Source organism: Notolepis coatsorum (assembly GCF_963971535.1).
Source record: "Notolepis coatsorum genome assembly, chromosome: 3".
Classification (NCBI taxonomy): Eukaryota; Metazoa; Chordata; class Actinopteri; order Aulopiformes; family Paralepididae; genus Notolepis; species Notolepis coatsorum.
Window position 1 is genome coordinate 27,242,451 of NC_140167.1, and position 19,465 is coordinate 27,261,915.

General features: G+C 46.3%; 1 protein-coding gene across 1 annotated transcript in view; it reads right to left on the bottom strand.

The window, feature by feature from the left end:
• tiam2a (TIAM Rac1 associated GEF 2a) overlaps positions 1-19,465 on the bottom strand; it is a 91,137-nt gene that overhangs the window by 5,916 nt on the left and 65,756 nt on the right. Inside the window, 7 exon segments of the mRNA XM_084311574.1 lie at positions 883-991; positions 3,580-3,698; positions 5,886-6,065; positions 10,414-10,522; positions 13,108-13,233; positions 14,653-14,721; positions 16,321-16,548. Of these exon segments, the coding sequence (XP_084167700.1) occupies positions 883-991; positions 3,580-3,698; positions 5,886-6,065; positions 10,414-10,522; positions 13,108-13,233; positions 14,653-14,721; positions 16,321-16,548 (940 nt within the window).

Here is a 19,465-nt window from a genome sequence, read left to right on the forward strand (position 1 = left end):
GAGACTGTCTCAATGTGATTTTACCTGTATAAATAAAAGGTTTGAAATTAAATTAAGTAGCAAATATATTCCAAAAATCTGAACTACCCCTTTAAAGCATATATCCACCAGGCTACAGACATAGAATCTTGCATTTCTCCATGTGTTTATTGTTCTTGTTATGCTACTTGATCAGGCAGAATGGCTTTAGTAGGAAATAATGTGACTTGCTCCATCATTTTCAGTCATATTGACCCCAAAACGCATTGAGTTTCATACACTGTTGGAAAGAGGAGATTCTTGGCTTTCCAATATCATTTGTCTTTGTACTCCAAACACTAAGTGAGATGCTCCGTTCTCCACTCGTCATCGTGCCTTTACGTGTCAACGTTTTATTTATCATCGGAATATAGCGATAAGATCTAAATATTAGATCATAAAAGACTGTTTATTTGAAATCAAGACGAATACCCATCCCTGCCTTGTATAAGTGTTTCAAGAGTCTCATATTCTGAAAACCAATACTCTGTTTATTTAAAATCTAACAAAACCCCAAAATGTCCAGAAATCAAGATTCTGGCATAAATCCATGTTTATCTTAAATGTGTGTTGCGACATCCAACTGATTTTGATAGAGCAGACACATAATAGAATGGTCTATTGATTCAACGTTCATTACAAACGTCCATGGGTGAAGCTCAAAAGGATGGATCAAATATTTAATCGGCTGTGTCGGATTTGCTTGCTTGTGCCTAAAGCCATTGTGATAACAATGTCAACATGTGGAATTTTGATAGCAGCGCCAGCATGAGTGGTGGCTACCAACCAACCATCTGTCGATTGAAAGGCGGGGGGGCTTGTTTTCCCATGATGCAACAGCTGCCACAGTGCGCGGGGACTCACCAAACACGGTCATCTCCGGGTCTTTTCTCATGCGGCCCAGCGACGGGTGGGGGTTGAGCCAAGCCACCGAGGAATGCATGAGAAACTCGCTCATCGAGATCTCTGTGACCTGAGAGAGAGAGAGAGAGATGGAAAGCGAAAGAGATGGAAAGAGAAAGACAGAGAGAGAGAGAGAGAGAGAGAGAGAGAGAGAGACACAGCATGTCAGATGTGGCAGAGGGAGTGACACTTTCTTGCAGCTCGTCAGCGTACACTGCAGTGTGAGATGCATACTAAGTATCTGTCTGAGTCCAGAGATCCACAAACTAGTGTTTACTGCATGAGGTGCCCGACGACTCACCGGTGGAGCTTCCTCCTATAGACGTAGATAACAAACTGGTCTGAGAGATCTACAAGCATACTCTGATGTCATCATTCAGGAGATCTACAAGCATACTAATATCATCATTCAGGAGATCTACAAGCATACTCCGATGTCATCATTCAGGAGATCTACAATCATACTCTGATGTCATCATTCAGGAGATCTACAAGCATACTCTGATGTCATCATTCAGGAGATCTACAATCATACTCTGCCATCATCATTCAGGAGATCTACACTCTGCACCATACTCTGCTATCATCATTCAGGAGATCTACACTCTGCACCATACTCTGCTATCATCATTCAGGAGATCTACACTCTGCACCATACTCTGCTATCATCATTCAGGAGATCTACACTCTGCACCATACTCTGCTATCATCATTCAGGCAGCAGCACTTTGAATATTTATGGAGTAGCGGCTACCGACTAAATATTCCATTGAACTTTTAAATTCAACTTTTAAGCGTCTTTGTTCCCCGGGGGCAGTGCGGAGCAGGCGGTATGAACGGGAGGAGAAAGGAAAACTGCTGCGCTCTTCTGTGCTGATATTTACTCCCACAGTTTTAGTAGTAAGTCCTGAGTACAGTAAATATGCGTGAATACTCACATTTCTAAGTGCGTCTTTAAACATATTTGGATTTTTAACGGTTTGTTTAAGTTTTTTTTTGGGCCTCACTTTTCTCATCGCTCCACTATGTACCTCCTTCAGAACAGTTTTACCACTGTACGACTTTGAACTATTGAACAGTAATCCAGAACTATTTTATTGCACTGTAAAATATATATATTTGTTTTATCTATTCTATTCTACAATTTTATTGCATTGCACTATTGCACTATTTTACTCTGTCTATTTTATCTTGCTCCTTTTATTATTGTCTATTTAAAACTGAATCAAACATAAACTTTATGTGCTCATTTTATGCCCGTCTTTTTTCTTTTGTGAAGCACTTTGAGCTGCAGTTTCTGTATGAAACTATCCACTATCCCTCCTTGTGTTTCTCATCGCTCCACTATGTACCCCCTTGTCTCTCATCGCTCCACTATGTACCTCCTTGTGTCTCATCGCTCCACTATGTACCTCCTTGTCTCTCATGATCGCTCCACTATGTACCTCCTTGTGTCTCTCATCGCTCCACTATGTACCTCCTTGTGTCTCATCGCTCCACTATGTACCTCCTTGTCTCTCATGATCGCTCCACTATGTACCTCCTTGTGTCTCTCATCGCTCCACTATGTACCTCCTTGTGTCTCATCGCTCCACTATGTACCTCCTTGTCTCTCATCGCTCCACTATGTACCTCCTTGTGTCTCATCGCTCCACTATGTACCTCCTTTTGTCTCTCATCGCTCCACTATGTACCTCCTTGTGTCTCATCGCTCCACTATGTACCTCCTTGTGTCTCATCGCTCCACTATGTACCTCCTTGTTTCTCATCGCTCCACTATGTACCTCCTTGTGTCTCATCGCTCCACTATGTACCTCCTTGTGTCTCTCATCGCTCCACTATGTACCTCCTTGTGTCTCATCGCTCCACTATGTACCTCCTTGTGTCTCATCGCTCCACTATGTACCTCCTTGTTTCTCATCGCTCCACTATGTACCTCCTTGTCTCTCATCGCTTCACTATGTACCTCCTTGTCTCTCATCGCTTCACTATGTACCTCCTTGTTTCTCATCGCTCCACTATGTACCTCCTTGTGTCTCATCGCTCCACTATGTACCTCCTTGTGTCTCTCATCGCTCCACTATGTACCTCCTTGTGTCTCATCGCTCCACTATGTACCTCCTTGTGTCTCATCGCTTCACTATGTACCTCCTTGTTTCTCATCGCTCCACTATGTACCTCCTTGTCTCTCATAGCTCCACTATGTACCTCCTTGTTTCTCATCGCTCCACTATGTACCTCCTTGTCTCTCATCGCTTCACTATGTACCTCCTTGTCTCTCATCGCTCCACTATGTACCTCCTTGTCTCTCATCGCTCCACTATGTACCTCCTTGTCTCTCATCGCTCCACTATGTACCTCCTTGTCTCTCATCGCTCCACTATGTACCTCCTTGTCTCTCATCGCTCCACTATGTACCTCCTTGTCTCTCATTGCTCCACCATGTACCTCCTTGTCTCTCATCGCTCCACTATGTACCTCCTTGTCTCTCATCGCTTCACTATGTACCTCCTTGTCTCTCATCGCTCCACTATGTACCTCCTTGTGTCTCATCGCTCCACTATGTACCTCCTTGTCTCTCATCGCTCCACTATGTACCTCCTTGTCTCTCATCGCTCCACTATGTACCTCCTTGTGTCTCATCGCTCCACTATGTACCTCCTTGTCGTGGCCCGTCTGCTCGGCCACCAGCTGGTCGAACACAGAGCCGTAGTCCTCGTAGATCTTCTGCATCTCATTGATGTGACTGGCTACCTTCTCCATGGCCTTCAGCGCCTCTGTCGGGGGGGGGGGGGGGGGGGGGGGGCAGGGAGGAGTAAAGGGTTAACACGTGTAGAAGCTTCCCTTTTCTGCTCCATTGAGATACAATGTCTTTTTCCAAGAGACACACCAGGGTCCATAATATGTGAATATTATTCACAAAGATTCTCAAAGTGAAAGTACTGATCTAGAGTCAGCTTCAGTCCGTTAGTTTGAATGAGGTCACAAGGACATGCGTTCCACTGACCCCAGATCAGAATTCAGACTCTGAACCTTGGAGTATAATTTTTGTATATATATATATATATATATAAGTGCCGTCAATCGATTCAAGTATTTAACTCGATTAATCGCATGATTGTCCATAGTTTAACTCGAATTAATCGCATTTTTCCCCTCTACCTTAACACATCCTGCGCCAAAAACGTCGTACAACGTGATTCAAGTTCTGCCATTCCACGGCGTACAACGTTATTGAGATCATATTTCATTTTTTCGCCATGGTATTCAGAATGCCCTCACGGAGCCTGGTCTGATACAGTGGGAGCCTGCACAACTCTGCAACGCTTCAATACTGCCGCCTGGTGGATGATCGGCGAGTTACAACCGGAAATGGATCGAGTCGATCTCGGTGCACCGGGGAAATGCGTCCGGCACTCACATATTGTTGCGGGACTCTAGACACACGTCCGTGTGTAGTGATCGCTGCCATAACGCAATAATCGATATGATTTGGGCGTTTATTATGATTATACAAAACCGGAAATGGATCTAGGAGATCGCCGTCAAATAAGTGGGATCTTTTTCCTCCAGTCTCATCGGCGAACGGTAAGAGGACGCCGACGTCATTTTCAGCACGTTTGTTTATTATTATTCATGCAAACTGCTCTTGATCAATATATCACCCATACTACATAGAGCATTTACTGACGATCACGGAATTATAAACGACCCCCCCCCCCCCCCGTTCATCCGCGCAAGTCATAACGTTTAGGATCATGTACAGTTGAAATTTGTAATATAGCGTGTATCGCCAACAAACTGCAGTTGATAATCTATATATGCGTTTATGCCTATAACTAGCGTTCTAGGAATTACTGCAGAAAACGATAAAAACATATTTATATTCTAGACGGTATTTTCGTATGAATCTATGAATGAAAAAGTAAAACGTTCCTACATCCTGAACGATAGATAATCGATGTTGAATGGGCCATAGTAATGTCAATTTAGCAATACAATTTAAAAAGTTATAGCACTGCAAAGAAGGTAAACATCTCCATAGGCTTAGACTGGTGGCAGTGATCATACATTGATGGATATAAGCGTGGCAGTTAATGTGTTAAACGGATCTTTTTCAAGTTCCAAGTTTTAATACTCTTATCAACATGAGTCAACAAATGCCTGCTTTATGCATTGCAAATTTGCATCAAATTCAAAACAGAGTGATGCACAAAATAACTTAAAAGAAAATAATAATTTAAAACAATGAATAAAGTGCATGAAATAATAGGGGAAAGAAAACGTTAGGAACTTGTTACATTCACCCACACAAGGGCTGAGGACTCACCCCCCCTCTCTCTCTCTCACACTCTCTCTCTCTCTCTTGCCCCTTCCTCATCTCTCTCACCCCCCCCTCTCTCTATATCTCACACACACTTCAGAAACAAACATAGTATCAATGAGAGCATCAATAATACACCCGAGTGAAGTCTAGTAAAAAAAAAAAAAAAAAAAATTACATTTTTTTTTTTTTTCTTAAACGTTAATCGTGAGTTAAAAAAAATAGTGGCGTTAATAGAATCGGGCGATAACACGTTAATACCGCGTTAACTTTGACAGCCTTAATATATATATATATATATATATATATATATATATAAATGTACCCAGGAACAGTGCACATTAATCAACATCTTCAGTTTCCACATCAATGTAAATGTGCCAGAATTAGCTAATGAGCTCGTTTTCATCTGTAGTCCCTGCCTAACATGCATGTCTTTATGGTGTGGGAGGAAACCAGAGTACCTGGAGGAAACCCATGTGAACACAGGGAGAACATGCAAACTCCACACAGAAAGGGAGTTCAAACCCAGGACCTTCTTGCTGTGAGGCAGCAGTGGTAACCACTGTGCCGCCCATAATGTTTTCTGTATGCGTGTAGATTCTTGTGTGCGTGTGTCTGGATCTCCCCCCTCGCCCACCTGTGAGGTGATAGTGCTCCTCGCTGTCGGGGTCGGTGAGCGACACCAGCTCCCTGAGCAGCAGCGGGTACTTGAGGACCCTCTGGACCGGCTTGATCAGGTACGACTCCAAGGTGGACGAGTGCTGCTTGGTGGGATTCCGCGCCTCCAGAAACTCCTTGAAGGCCCGGTCCGTCTTGGCTGTAGACACACCAGACGCAGAAAACGTTAAAAGGTGGCTATTTCACAGTGGAATTCTTTAAAATATAGGTGTGCGTGTTAAAACAGAACTGGGTTTCTTGAAATGAAATGAAACGTGTGTTTTCATTTAACATTCAATTTAATCTTTTTCTTTTAGTCCCACATGTCCTCAGTCTCTCCTTTTTGTCTCACCCGATTGGTCTGTTGTCAACAACAGAATGCAGAATGACCTACGTTATACACCTAGTCACCTCAGATCTGTGAATAAGGATGCATGCAGCATATTCGGTGGGTAGTGGTACCACTAGCACCAACAACAGCCTAGGTAACTATAGGACCCCAGTGCATCATGCTGGTGCAATTACATATCTCCAGCAGGGGGTAGTGTAGGCCTCTCTGCTCGCCCTAGCATGACCAGTGCAGTACAGCGGCGTTGACTGCAAACAGTGGGACACGTGGCCTTGACATGACGCCGTCTCGACTCTAGACATCAGCTGGTGGCGCCCGTCGCTTCCAGCCCACCAGAGCACGGCTGCCTCATAATAACAGGGTGTTTTCACGCGCGAGCACAAACGAAAACAAACTCCTCTCAGCTGGATCCCCCCTCCCACAATAGCGTCCAGCTACCAAGATCATCTCGGTTGGATGTCTATGCCGGGGCCTGGGCCTGCGCCGTCTACACATCTAACAAGAGACACGTGGACATGACTATGTGGGGAAATGTATGTTGGGACATTTTGATCAGCCCCAACAGCACCATCTCCAGCCCCGACAGAGGTCAGAGCCCCAACAGCACAGTGTGAAAAGCCACGTATAACGCTGAGTAGATATGAAACCCGATACGTCGGGGCGATGCGGTGCCATCAGCGGTGTTCTGGGGTTGTAAAGGCGATGACATTTTTCCCTGAGCTGTGCAGACGCACTCTGCTAGCAGCATGTCAACTGAGGGGAGCCAGTCAAGTATTAATTATAGCTCCCGGTCACAGACAGCCAGTTGCATTGACACCTCCCTGAGTAATTGGCAGGCAATTAACGAGTCAACAAGTAAACAGAAAAACTCTGGGGCCTTGGCACAGTAGTGAGAAAGAAAAGAGAAAAAAAAAAAAAAAGGAGAGAGAGAGAGGGAGAGGGGTATAGGAAGAGAAGGAGAAAGAAGAGGGAGAGAAGCATGGTAAGAAGGAGATATGGGAGGAGAGATGTATAGGAACTGGAAGAGAAGGAGAGGAAGAAGAGAGGGAGAAGCATGGTAAGAGAAAAAGAGGAGGAGGAGAGAAGGAGAGGAAGAGAAGGAGAGGAAGAAGAGAGGGAGAGAAGCATGGTAAGAGAAAGAGAGAGAAGGAGAGGAAGAAGAGAGGGAGAGAAGCATGGTAAGAGAAAGAGAGAGAAGGAGAGGAAGAAGAGAGGGAGAGAAGGAGAGGAAGAAGAGAGGGAGAGAAGCATGGTAAGAGAAAGAGAGAGAGAGAAGGCGAGGGAGAAAAAAATGAGAAAGCGAGGTTTGGAAAGGGAAGGCGAGAGGAGGCAGAGAGAGAGAGAGAGAAAGAGAGAACATATTATTACCAGAAGGGTTCTACTGTGTGTCCTTGGCTCAGCTGGTTTGGACCAGACCGCTCCCCGCTGCCAAGCCAACGCTGAATGAATGTGTGTTGCGTTGCACTGTGTAACTGAGAAACCATCGCTGTGCAATGCCGGACTGTCCTTGTAATTAGTGGGCTGATATTATTGTGTTCCAATAGCACGTGTGCTGTAACACCATGCAGAATGTTTCCCTAAACCATCTCGAGCTTGAAAGACGGAAACAACAACAGTCTTTGATAATATGCTGTTGTAATAAAAGTATAATGTTAGGTCCTCCTATGTCATTCTTTTCACCATGTATTTTATTGAATTATTATTATTATTATTATTGGAGATATTCAGAACCATTTTGTGCCGATTCATCAACTACTATAGACGTATAGTATTTCTGAAAGCGTGACCTAGACCCGTAGTGCAGATTATGGGAGACTATGGGGGTCTTAGCCCCCCTGAATGACCCTTGAACCCTCCTGAAATGAACAATAATCCATCTATTGTATTGGGCCACTAACGATGACAAAAAAAATACAGTCTTTATATGCCGATTCATCAACTACTAAAACATATAGAATATCTGAAAACGTGACCTAGACCCGTAGTGCAGATTATGGCAGTTTTAGCCCCCCAGAATGACCCTTGGACTATTTATTTGTACAGTACACCGTCTAGAACACCTTAATCACCTCAGAATCCCACGAAAGAATATACCATGTTAATACCATGCCAACTTCTCGGGTGTTTTTCCTTTTAAGTTGCTCCACTGGGCCTCAACATGGCGCATAATGAGGAGGAAGAGGACATTGACGGCTCTCTGAGGCTCAATTAAGACGCATTGCAGCATCTTCTCAGAAAAGAAGTTACGTCGAGAGACCACCGTGGCATTTTCCGCAACCAAGAGCGAGAGGACAGTCATGGGCTTTTTAGAAGGTTTATCCTCTGATGTACCAGAACAACGTTTCTTGTTTTCCTCTGCACCGATACAACCCCCCGTCTCCACGGTTACTGCACTAAGTTTTACTCCGTCTGGTGATGACCCCGAGACGCCCGCCAATCCCTGTCACCGGCCTCCATTAAAACCCCATCATGCCGCCCGCTTTCGAGGGAAAGCCCGCACAACCCCTGTAATGGGCACGCGTTTAGGAGGCACAGGGGGGCAATTTAGCCCCCTTCCCCTTCCTTGACGTAGAGGCCAGCCCCCTTTTCAATTCTGTCAGCGCCGGGCAGGGTGCCCACAATTTGCTAGCAAGGCTGGCGTTTCCGCCGGCATCAATCAACTTCAGCGTTTACACTCAAAAGAGACCATCAATCAACATCAACGTTTACGCTGAGCGGAGTTCTACACCGAGGTGGAGACGTGAGGGAATAATATCTGTCTGGATGTCCCCGGTACAGGTTATGTGGACTACTACCTCAAGGTCAAAGCGTTTATTTGTCACGTACGCACTACACGAGCGCAAAGGCAGTGAAGCGTTTTTTTAGAAATGTAACGCAGACTCGATCTGAGAAGAGCTACGCAGCACATGGGAGACCTCAAGAGGTCTTGCAATAAAACATGCATTAGTTTAACTGTTTTTAATGGGAAAACCCAACAAGTAAATCAAGTAGAAGGTCGAAAGGTAAGACACGCAGCCTGGCCTCCTCCTATGAACAGAACCAGAGTCACGCAGCAGAAGGGAAAGTGGAAATTCTAAACCTTTTCGCACGCAATTCTACACATGGAAGAAGGCTAATAACGAATCATGTGAAAGAGTGTGTGTGTGTGTGTGTGTGTGAGAGTGAAGGGAGGGCAGGAGAGTGGAACGGATCAGGTTAGTATATTTTAAGTGTGAGCAGAGTGGCATCAATACTCCACCTGACATTCACTTCAGTGCATAACTGAACCCCGACACCGACGAACCCCCTCCAACTCCATTTAGAATTCTTAGAAGTCACTGGAGATTGAGGACGTGATGTGTATCACAAGTACTCAAGCTATTCCGTCTTTTTTTCTTCACTACGAATGAACACAACACTTACAACTTACCATCTTTTAGATACTAAAAGCTTGAGAACATTGCTCCTCTGAGAAGTTAAAAACGGAGTTGTATGGGTGTTCGTCGGAGGTGTGTGTCTAAGCAGAGGGAGCCAGGCCGTGCATGTAGAATGTCGGTGATGCAAGGGGTGCAAGGAGGCCACATTCTGCAGGGGTGTAGGGTAGTTTGGGGACTGGGGGTGTGTGTGTGTGCGTGTGTGTGTGCGCAAGGGTTTTTACTTTTTGTCCGTCTTGAGAGTATAGCTCACAGTGGGTGGTGTCTGTGGTGTTTAGGCCTGCTCTATGTGTGTGTATACCTCTCTCCAGGACCTTGCTGTGATTAGGGTTAGGGTTGTGTGCGCGTGTTCACTTCTCTAGTAGTGAGAAAGAGAGGGGGGAGCGAGAAAGGAGGAGAGAAGAGAGGGAGGGATGGAGGGGGATAGAAGGAGAGACAGAGAGAGTGAGAGAGAGAAGAGGAGAGAGGTATAGGAAGAGAAGGAGAGGAAGAAGAGAAGGAGAGGAAGAAGCAAAGGAGAGAATAATGGTAAGAGAAGGAGAGAGAGAGAGAGGGTGAGGGAGAAAATAATGAGAAAGCAAGGTTTGGGAAGAGAAGGCAGGAGGAGGCAGAGAGAGGGAAAGAGAGAAGATATTATTATCAGAAGGGTTCTACTGTGTGTCCTTGGCTCAGCCTCTCCAGGACCTTGATGTGATTGGGGTTGTGTGTGCGTGTGCGTGTACATGTGCGTGCGTGTGCGTGTGTACCTCTCTCCAGGACCTTCTGGACCTTGATGTGATTGGCACAGAAGCCGCTGTAGAGCTTGAAGTGGTCGGCGTAGTAGAGGAAGGAACCTCCCAGAGAGAACAGCAGCTTCTGTACAACACAGTGATGTCACATTAGTCACAAGAATTACTCTCAAGTGAGCTTTTCTCTTTTGTCATTATTTTGGAGACTGTATTTCTTGCGCTATGCATTGCCATGTGGTGCTATTGAATTTGCCCTTGGAGGCAAAGAGACAGAGCAAGTCAGAGAGAGAGAGAGAGAGAGGGAGAGAGAGAGAGGAGAGAGAGAGAGAGAGTTATTTGGAGATAACTGGTGATAGTAAAATTAAAGATGGATAGAAATAGATATCACATGGAGAGAATTGAGATGGGAATCAAGAAGAGGGAGACAGATGATGAGAGAGAGAGAGATAGAGAGAGGGGGGGGGTGAAGAAGAGTGAGATGGGAATCAAAGAGAGACAGACACAGAGGGAGAGAGTCAGGTGGGAATCAAAGAGAGACAGACACAGAGGGAGAGAGTCAGGTGGGAATCAAAGAGAGACAGACACAGAGGGAGAGAGTCAGGTGGGAATCAAAGAGAGACAGACACAGAGGGAGAGTCAGGTGGGAATCAAAGAGAGACAGACACAGAGGGAGTCAGGTGGGAATCAAAGAGAGACAGACACAGAGGGAGAGTCAGGTGGGAATCAAAGAGAGACAGACACAGAGGGAGAGAGTCAGGTGGGAGTCAAAGAGAGACAGACAGAGGGAGAGAGTCAGATGGGAATCAAAGAGAGACAGACACAGAGGGAGAGTCAGGTGGGAATCAAAGAGAGACAGACACAGAGGGAGAGAGTCAGGTGGGAATCAAAGAGAGACAGACACAGAGGGAGAGAGTCAGATGGGAATCAAAGAGAGACAGACACAGAGGGAGAGTCAGGTGGGAATCAAAGAGAGACAGACACAGAGGGAGAGAGTCAGGTGGGAATCAAAGAGAGACAGACACAGAGGGAGAGTCAGATGGGAATCAAAGAGAGACAGACACAGAGGGAGAGTCAGGTGGGAATCAAAGAGAGAGACACAGAGGGAGAAAGTCAGGTGGGAATCAAAGAGAGACAGACACAGAGGGAGAGAGTCAGGTGGGAATCAAAGAGAGACAGACACAGAGGGAGAGAGTCAGATGGGAATCAAAGAGAGACAGACACAGAGGGAGAGTCAGGTGGGAATCAAAGAGAGACAGACACAGAGGGAGAGAGTCAGGTGGGAATCAAAGAGAGACAGACACAGAGGGAGAGTCAGATGGGAATCAAAGAGAGACAGACACAGAGGGAGAGTTAGGTGGGAATCAAAGAGAGAGACACAGAGGGAGAAAGTCAGGTGGGAATCAAAGAGAGACAGACACAGAGGGAGAGTCAGGTGGGAATCAAAGAGAGACAGACACAGAGGGAGAGAGTCAGGTGGGAATCAAAGAGAGACAGACAGAGGGAGAGAGTCAGATGGGAATCAAAGAGAGACAGACACAGAGGGAGAAAGTCAGGTGGGAATCAAAGAGAGACAGACACAGAGGGAGAGTCAGGTGGGAATCAAAGAGAGAGACACAGAGGGAGAAAGTCAGGTGGGAATCAAAGAGAGACAGACACAGAGGGAGAAAGTCAGGTGGGAATCAAAGAGAGACAGACACAGAGGGAGAAAGTCAGGTGGGAATCAAAGAGAGACAGACACAGAGGGAGAGTCAGGTGGGAATCAAAGAGAGACAGACACAGAGGGAGAGAGTCAGATGGGAATCAAGAAATGAGAGCAAGACAGAGGGGAGAGAGTCAGATGGGAATTAAGAAGAGAGGGACAGATAGAGAGTGTCAGATATTAATCAAGAAGTGGGACAGAAGTGTAGAAAGTGTGAAACTATAAGGCTGTGAAACTATTCCCCTCAGACCTCTTCCTGGGGGGAATATTCTAACACCTTTCTCTCTTTCTCCTTCTCTCACAGCCACCCCCCCCCTCTTCACTAGCCTTCAGCAGCAAACAATGCACCCCGTCAACAGCCAGGCTAGATCAATAGACCCCACACCTCGTCACGCCAGCTTTATTAATCAACCGGCCACTGCTCCAATCTCATTTCTTCTATTATTAATAAGGACTCTCTCTCCCTCTCTCTCTCTCGATATGTGAACAAACGCAATGTCTCAGAACACAGTGGCCAATATTTAATCACAAGTTCTGAGATGTTTGCCGTGTGTGGGGACTGAGGCATGTGCCACTGACCATGTTGTGATGCAGTGTGATGGATTACGTGTATAAAAGGGTCACGCTCTATATAGGTGAATAACTGATGGTCAGCTGCAGGTCTGGGACACAAGGGGCTCTACACTCACGGCTGCTAATCTATGGTACCGACAGCCTCTCCGATTCTATTGCATTATATAATACTGTATAATATACTGTCACCTCTCAGATTCTATTTATTATACTAATATTGTACATAATCTCAGATTCTATGTATTCATACTGTATATACAGACGCCTCCCAAATTATTCCACTGAGCTTTCAATTCATATTTCCCATTTTTATATTAATTCTCTTTTATATTTTTCTAGATGTTGTTTTTTGTCCCCTTTGTGTGAGCGAGCACCAAGACAAACCATTTGTTTGAAAATGTGTGTGTGTGTGTGTGTGTGTGTGTGTGTGTGTCACACACCTTGAACTGGCCAGGGGTCTCCAGGCTGTTGAAGTCGGGCGAGGAGGCGATCCTCTCCTCCAGGGTCTGCAGGAACACCCTTTGGAAGTCCAACATCTCTGGCAAGCTGCCAAACAGACTCTCCATCTGAGAGGAGTCAAGAGGTGGAGGAGGGTAATGGGTATAGAATAGATGTAGCGGGAGTGAAGTGGAGAGAGGAGAGGAGGGGAGGGGAGGGGGGCGGGGGAACAAGAGAAGGATCAGAAGGAGAGAGAGAGGGAGGGAGGGAGAGAGAGAGGGAGGGAGATAAAAGGAGGTACAAGAGAAAGATGAGAGAGGAAGAGGAATGGGGAGGAGTCAATGGAGAGACAGCAGATTGGTTGGAAGATAGAGGGAAGGAGTGAGAGTGGGGGTGAAAGAGGAGTGAGAGTGGGGGTGAAAGAGGAACAGGATGAAAGAGAGAATTGAAGAAGAGAGGAGAGGAGGAGAGACAATAGTTAGTTATAGAGTTGGTCATTTATTACAGTCAGACAGACACCCAGGAGCATCATAAAGGTCTTCTCCAACGGCTAATCTATGGCTGATGCGTTTAGGAACAGGCTAGGTCTCATTAATCTCCCTGTATCTCACACACACTCTCTCCCCCTTCTCCCTCTCTCCCCGTCTCACTCCCTCTCTCCCTCTCCCCCTTCTCCCTCTCTCCCCGTCTCACTCTCTCCTTCCCCGTCTCGCACTCTTTCCCTCTCCCCCTCTCTCCCCGTCTCACTCTCTCCCCCTTCTCCCTCTCTCCTTCCCCGTCTCGCACTCTTTCCCTCTCCCCCTTCTCGCACTCTCTCCCCGTCTCACACTCTCTCCCCCTCTCTCCCTCCCCGTCTCGCGGCCCCCTTCATTAAAATCCGCTCAGGGCCAACAACGTGACCTTGTCCACTTGTGTGCCAGCCAGGACACACGTCCCATTGTCCCTGCAACAGCCTTTTCATTTGCCACAGTTCTCTGCAGCCAATCGGCGGGGGTTTGTCAAGGGAGAGGTCACGCTGAGCAGCGCAGCAGCACAGCACAGCACACGGGGAGGCTGGAAACGGCTACGCTAAGGTCGTTAGCATTCTGCAGCCACAGCCATGTGTTCCCAGGGGAACGACACAACCCTGATTTAACTGGAAGTAGTTCTTTTAAATGGGCGGATGAATCTCAACAGGAGGCCTTCTTAATCCTCTAATCTAAATGAAATTGACATGTGGAAATCAATGGGAAATTGGAGGTAAGAATTGGAGTTAAAGATTTAAAAGAAGAGGAAAAGAGGTGGCTTTGCCCTTTAGCGAGTCCTTATCAGCACGTCCCTCTGGGATGCTAGCAGGTCAGTGCGGGGGGTTATGGTAATGTGTCCCACAGGCAGCCGGACTAGTAATGAGGGAGATATGGCCTTGCAGAGTTCACCCACATCACCTCTAGCTAATCAACACTCAATGAATGCCATGTCCTCCTAGGCAGGCTAACATTACCTCCCATGTCACCCCTCCCCTCCTCACGCCTGTCACACACACACACACACACACACAATACACATACCTCGTCCAGTGTGAGGAAGGTCTCATTCTTCAGGGGCTTCAGGTAGATCTCAAATAGGCAAGCCAGGTCCTAGACACACAAACATAACAATAGCATTACAAATGAGGGTCACTGTCAGCCTGCCTCCCATTTTAAACTGCTTTGATCATTATCTGCTCTCTCCCTCCTCCATTTCCCCCCACACTCTCTCTCTCCCTCTCTCTCTCATAGCTGCAGCCTGTGTGTGCATCAGTGGAGATCTTCTCATTAGCTTGATTTACGAGACGCGCGCCCCCCCTCCCGCTCTTCCTCTGCTTCATCAGCTACATCAGCTACAGCATCCTAGTGCAGCATATAAGCTAATGGCTACAGGCCTCCACCACAGGAGAGGAACCTTGGGATGGCTTTCCCCTTTGTCCCATCCCCAGAGAGAGAGAGAGGGAGAGAAAGAGAGGAGAGAGAGACGAGTTAATAATGAGAAGAATAGAAAGGGAGAAGATTGGTAGACATAGACATAGAGAGAGAGAGAGAGAGAGAGAGAGGAGAGAGAGGAGAAAGAGGAGAGAGAGGAGAGAGAGGAGAGAGAGGAGAGAGAGGAGAGAGAGAGAGAGAGAGAGAGAGAGAGAGAGATAGGATGTGTAGCACAGTCAGGCAGACCTGACAGGCATTAGGGGAGACGAGGGGGAGATCATACTAGGAGCTGTTTTAATGTACTGCGAGGAAGGAGAGGTTGAGCCAGCATGTTGAACTGTGCAGGGCCGGCTAAATGATGAGGCAGGGAGGAGATAAACAATGACAACACCATCGGTGAGGAGGAGGAGGTGCTTCGTCTCTACTTGTGACACCGCTGGAAGAAGAGGCGCCGTCAGAGGGCTGTTTTCCCCCCATTACTCCCCGCGTCTCTCCCATGTACTACACACGTCATATCAAAATGTGAACACACTTTGGCAGGTGACATGTATAGTGCATATTGCTTTTCGTGATGGACGGCTTATGTGGCCAATAGAAAACAGATATGAATCAAGTGGGGGGGGGGGATGGGCATGAGAGGTGCGGCAGGGCTTTAAATCGTCATCGTAAAAAACTGAAATCTTGAGTGAATGGATAGATTGCTCCTGAGAGCAGCCTGGTCTTCTATTCACAGCCCCTGGCAGAGATGTTGTTTTGGTCATGTCAACAAGCACAGAGGTTTTTGGCTCTTGTAGTTTTAGCCTTTGGAGTTACTTCTTCACGAATAAACTGGCCAAGAAGATGTAAACAAACTGTATTTACATCCGTGTCCTTGGTACTTATTCGTTTGTAAGCAGCTTTTATATTTAGCTACTTATTGTTAGGCTTCTTACAGAGCACGTTGGTTTGTTGGCTACTTGCTATGTGGGTAATACTACAATGATCTCATTCTACTGCTATACTTGTAACTCTCTGGATAAGAGCAACCGCTAAATGCTGAAATGAAAAATTCAAATGTTCATATTCTACGGTGGAATGTCCCTTTAAACACCTTCAGAACGACACACTGAGATAACGACACCTCCAGACGCTCACCTTCACGTACTGTAGGACCTTTAAACACCTTCAGAACGACACACTGAGATAACGACACCTCCAGACGCTCACCTTCACGTACTGTAGGACCTTTAAAAACCTTCAGGACGACACACTGAGATAACGACACCCCCAGACGCTCACCTTCACGTAGGACTTCTCCGTGTCCACCAGCTCGTGGATGACTTTGCGCAGCCTTTCCGTGGCGCTCATGTGCCTGGGACAGGGCCTGATCACACTGGCCTCTCCTCCGGGCCCCGACCCCGGGCCTGGCCCTGCCGGGGGGCCCTTGGCTCCCTCCATCAGACCCCCGGAGTCAGAGTTCCGGCCCTCCTGGAAGGACTGGTACAGGGTGCACACAGTGTCCACGCTCTATCAGAGGAGAGAGAGAGAGAGAGGATAAATATGTAGTTTCTTTCCTGGTGTTTTGAAGATGCAGCGTTCTGTTGTATAGGTTTTGAACATGGCGTTCGGGACACCGGTTAGGCGAGGAGGGGATTATGACGGTTAAAAGGAAGAATTTAGAGGAACGTGAGAGGGAGCGAGACATTCCTTTCATTGAGATGGAACAACAACAACATCATCAACTTCATTGAGTGGAGCTGGACTCTCTAGCGAGGGTGGCGGAGAGGAGGAGCCTTGCTAAGCTCCAGGCCATCAGGGAAAACCCCTCCCACCCACTATACACAGACTTGGCTGACAGAAGGAGCATGTTCAGTGCTAGGCTCACACTACCTAAATGCAGCACTGAACGGCACAGAGTAACAGTTACCATCTTCCTTGACTCTTACTTTTGAAACAGCACTGTGCAATATTACACCTACTGTAGACTTCAGTATATTTTTACTGTATTTATTTACTGTATATTTATTCTTAGGCAATTTGTTTTGTATTCTTATTCGTGACTTGTTCTGTCTAAATGTTTAATGTTGAGCGATTTGCAGTGTCAAATTTCCCTCGGGATAATAAAAGTATTTCTATTCTATTCCATCTATTCTATTGTTCTTTAAAAAAAGAAAAAGGTGAGTAGGCGGAGAAGAACCAACATCTCTCACAGCTCCCCGAATATGGAGGCAAATTAATTCCATCTATAGATTCCGGGGAAAATTGAGGGAACGACACAAAGGCATCACCGCCCCGACACTGCATCCTGTTTGAACAAGCCCACCGCTGATGACTGTAATTAAGATCCGGCACCTGGATCAAATAGGCATGTGAAAATAAGAATGCATTGTATGTAATTACACACATGAAATATGATAAGACTGAAATTCCCCTTGGTAGTATTCGAGTATTATGGAGAATTACATGTGCGCCGTTTATATGCTAATTGGCCTCTCACATCAAAAAGATCTTACTGTGTGTGCGCCCACAAAGATTAGCTGGATATCCGAGGAGATAGCATCAGAGCATATTAAATTATGTTCCCAATGCGCGATGGGCAGTGATGCAGGCTTTACGTCAAAACCAATTCTGATGCGTTCGTCACGCTTCGATATTGCAAGTGTGGGTTATGTAAGTGATGTAACACTTGGTATGTAGCAGGGTGCATGGAGGGGGCCGTGATCTGAGTCAGTCAGCCTTAGTAGCCCACTGTAAAACCCCTGATCTCTCCATCACAATAACCATCTCATCCTGGTGGAATGCCATTTACTAGGTGTATGTGCGACATGCAGTTTACTAGGTTTATGTGTGGCATGCCGTTTACTAGGTTTATGTGCGACATGCAGTTTACTAGGTTTATGTGTGGCATGCAGTTGACTAGGTGTATGTGTGGCATGCCGTTTACTAGGTTTATGTGTGGCATGCAGTTGACTAGGTTTATGTGTGGCATGCCGTTTACTAGGTTTATGTGTGGCATGCAGTTTACTAGGTTAATGTGTGGCATGCCGTTTACTAGGTTTGTGTGTGGCATGCAGTTGACTAGGTTTATGTGTGGCATGCCGTTGACTAGGTTTATGTGTGGCATGCCGTTTACTAGGTTTATGTGTGGCATGCCGTTGACTAGGTTTATGTGTGGCATGCCGTTGACTAGGTTTATGTGTGGCATGCAGTTTACTAGGTTTATGTGTGGCATGCAGTTGACTAGGTTTATGTGTGGCATGCAGTTTACTAGGTTTATGTGTGGCATGCAGTTTACTAGGTTTATGTGTGGCATGCCGTTTACTACACACCCTCAAGACCCCTACGCTCTGCATCTTCTGGCCGCCTCAGACCTACTCCTATCCGAGCTCTGGGAGGGTCATCAAAGAGAAGTCGCCTATTCTCAGTCCTTTCCCCACAATGGTGGAATGAACTACCCACCCCAGTTAGGACAGCCGAATCACGTCCAATCTTTCGCCGTCGACTAAAGACGCACTTCTTCAACCATTATCTGAATAAAAAAAAAAAAAAAAAAGTCTAACCCTAACTAACCGTACTGTCATGCACTTGTCCTAATAAACTAACCTACACTGTAGCACTCAACACTTTGATGAACATTGTTGCTCAGCTGATAGTTGTGCCCTTCCTGATGGCTTGTCGTACAGAACTTGTAAGTCGCTTTGGATAAAAGCGTCAGCTAAATGACTAAATGTACTAGGTTTATGTGTGGCATGCCGTTTACTAGGTTTATGTGTGGCATGCAGTTGACTAGGTTTATGTGTGGCATGCAGTTTACTAGGTTTATGTACTACATGCCGTTTACTAGGTTTATGTGTGGCATGCAGTTTACTAGGTTTATGTGTGTGCGATTGGAATAGATGGCCTGGAGGTAGGAAATCAGCTGCTAGCAGAATGCTGGTAAAATTTTTCTGTATAGTAGGTACGTTTCTCTAGTTTACAGGTAACCAACCATTGGTGTTAGGTTCTATTCTATGGAAGGTTCTATTCTATGGAAGGTCCGCCCATCACAATCACGCAAACTGTCTAACGCCTGTCCCGTCGCCCTGTCTCCAGCTGTCTCGTGGTGATGACCGGAGTGGTGGACGTCCCGGGATGATGACCGGGTGGATGCGACCCTCTCTGCGCCACCCCCATGCCTCAAATAGATCCGCCATCAGCTCCATTTTCAATCTTTCTAAATGTTCAGTTGCTATTGCATGCAGTTATCTGTGTTTCATTACACACGTATGTGTGCATGCTTACCAACTGTTTCGCCTGTTTTATTGCAACACTACTATCACTGACACCTAAGAAGGGAGATCCCCCCTCGAACGGCCCTTCTAAGGTTTCTCTCCTGCATTTTTCCTATTGCTAGGTTTTAGTGAGTTTTTCCTTACCTTCGCGTGGGGCATGTCTGGGAGTGTTG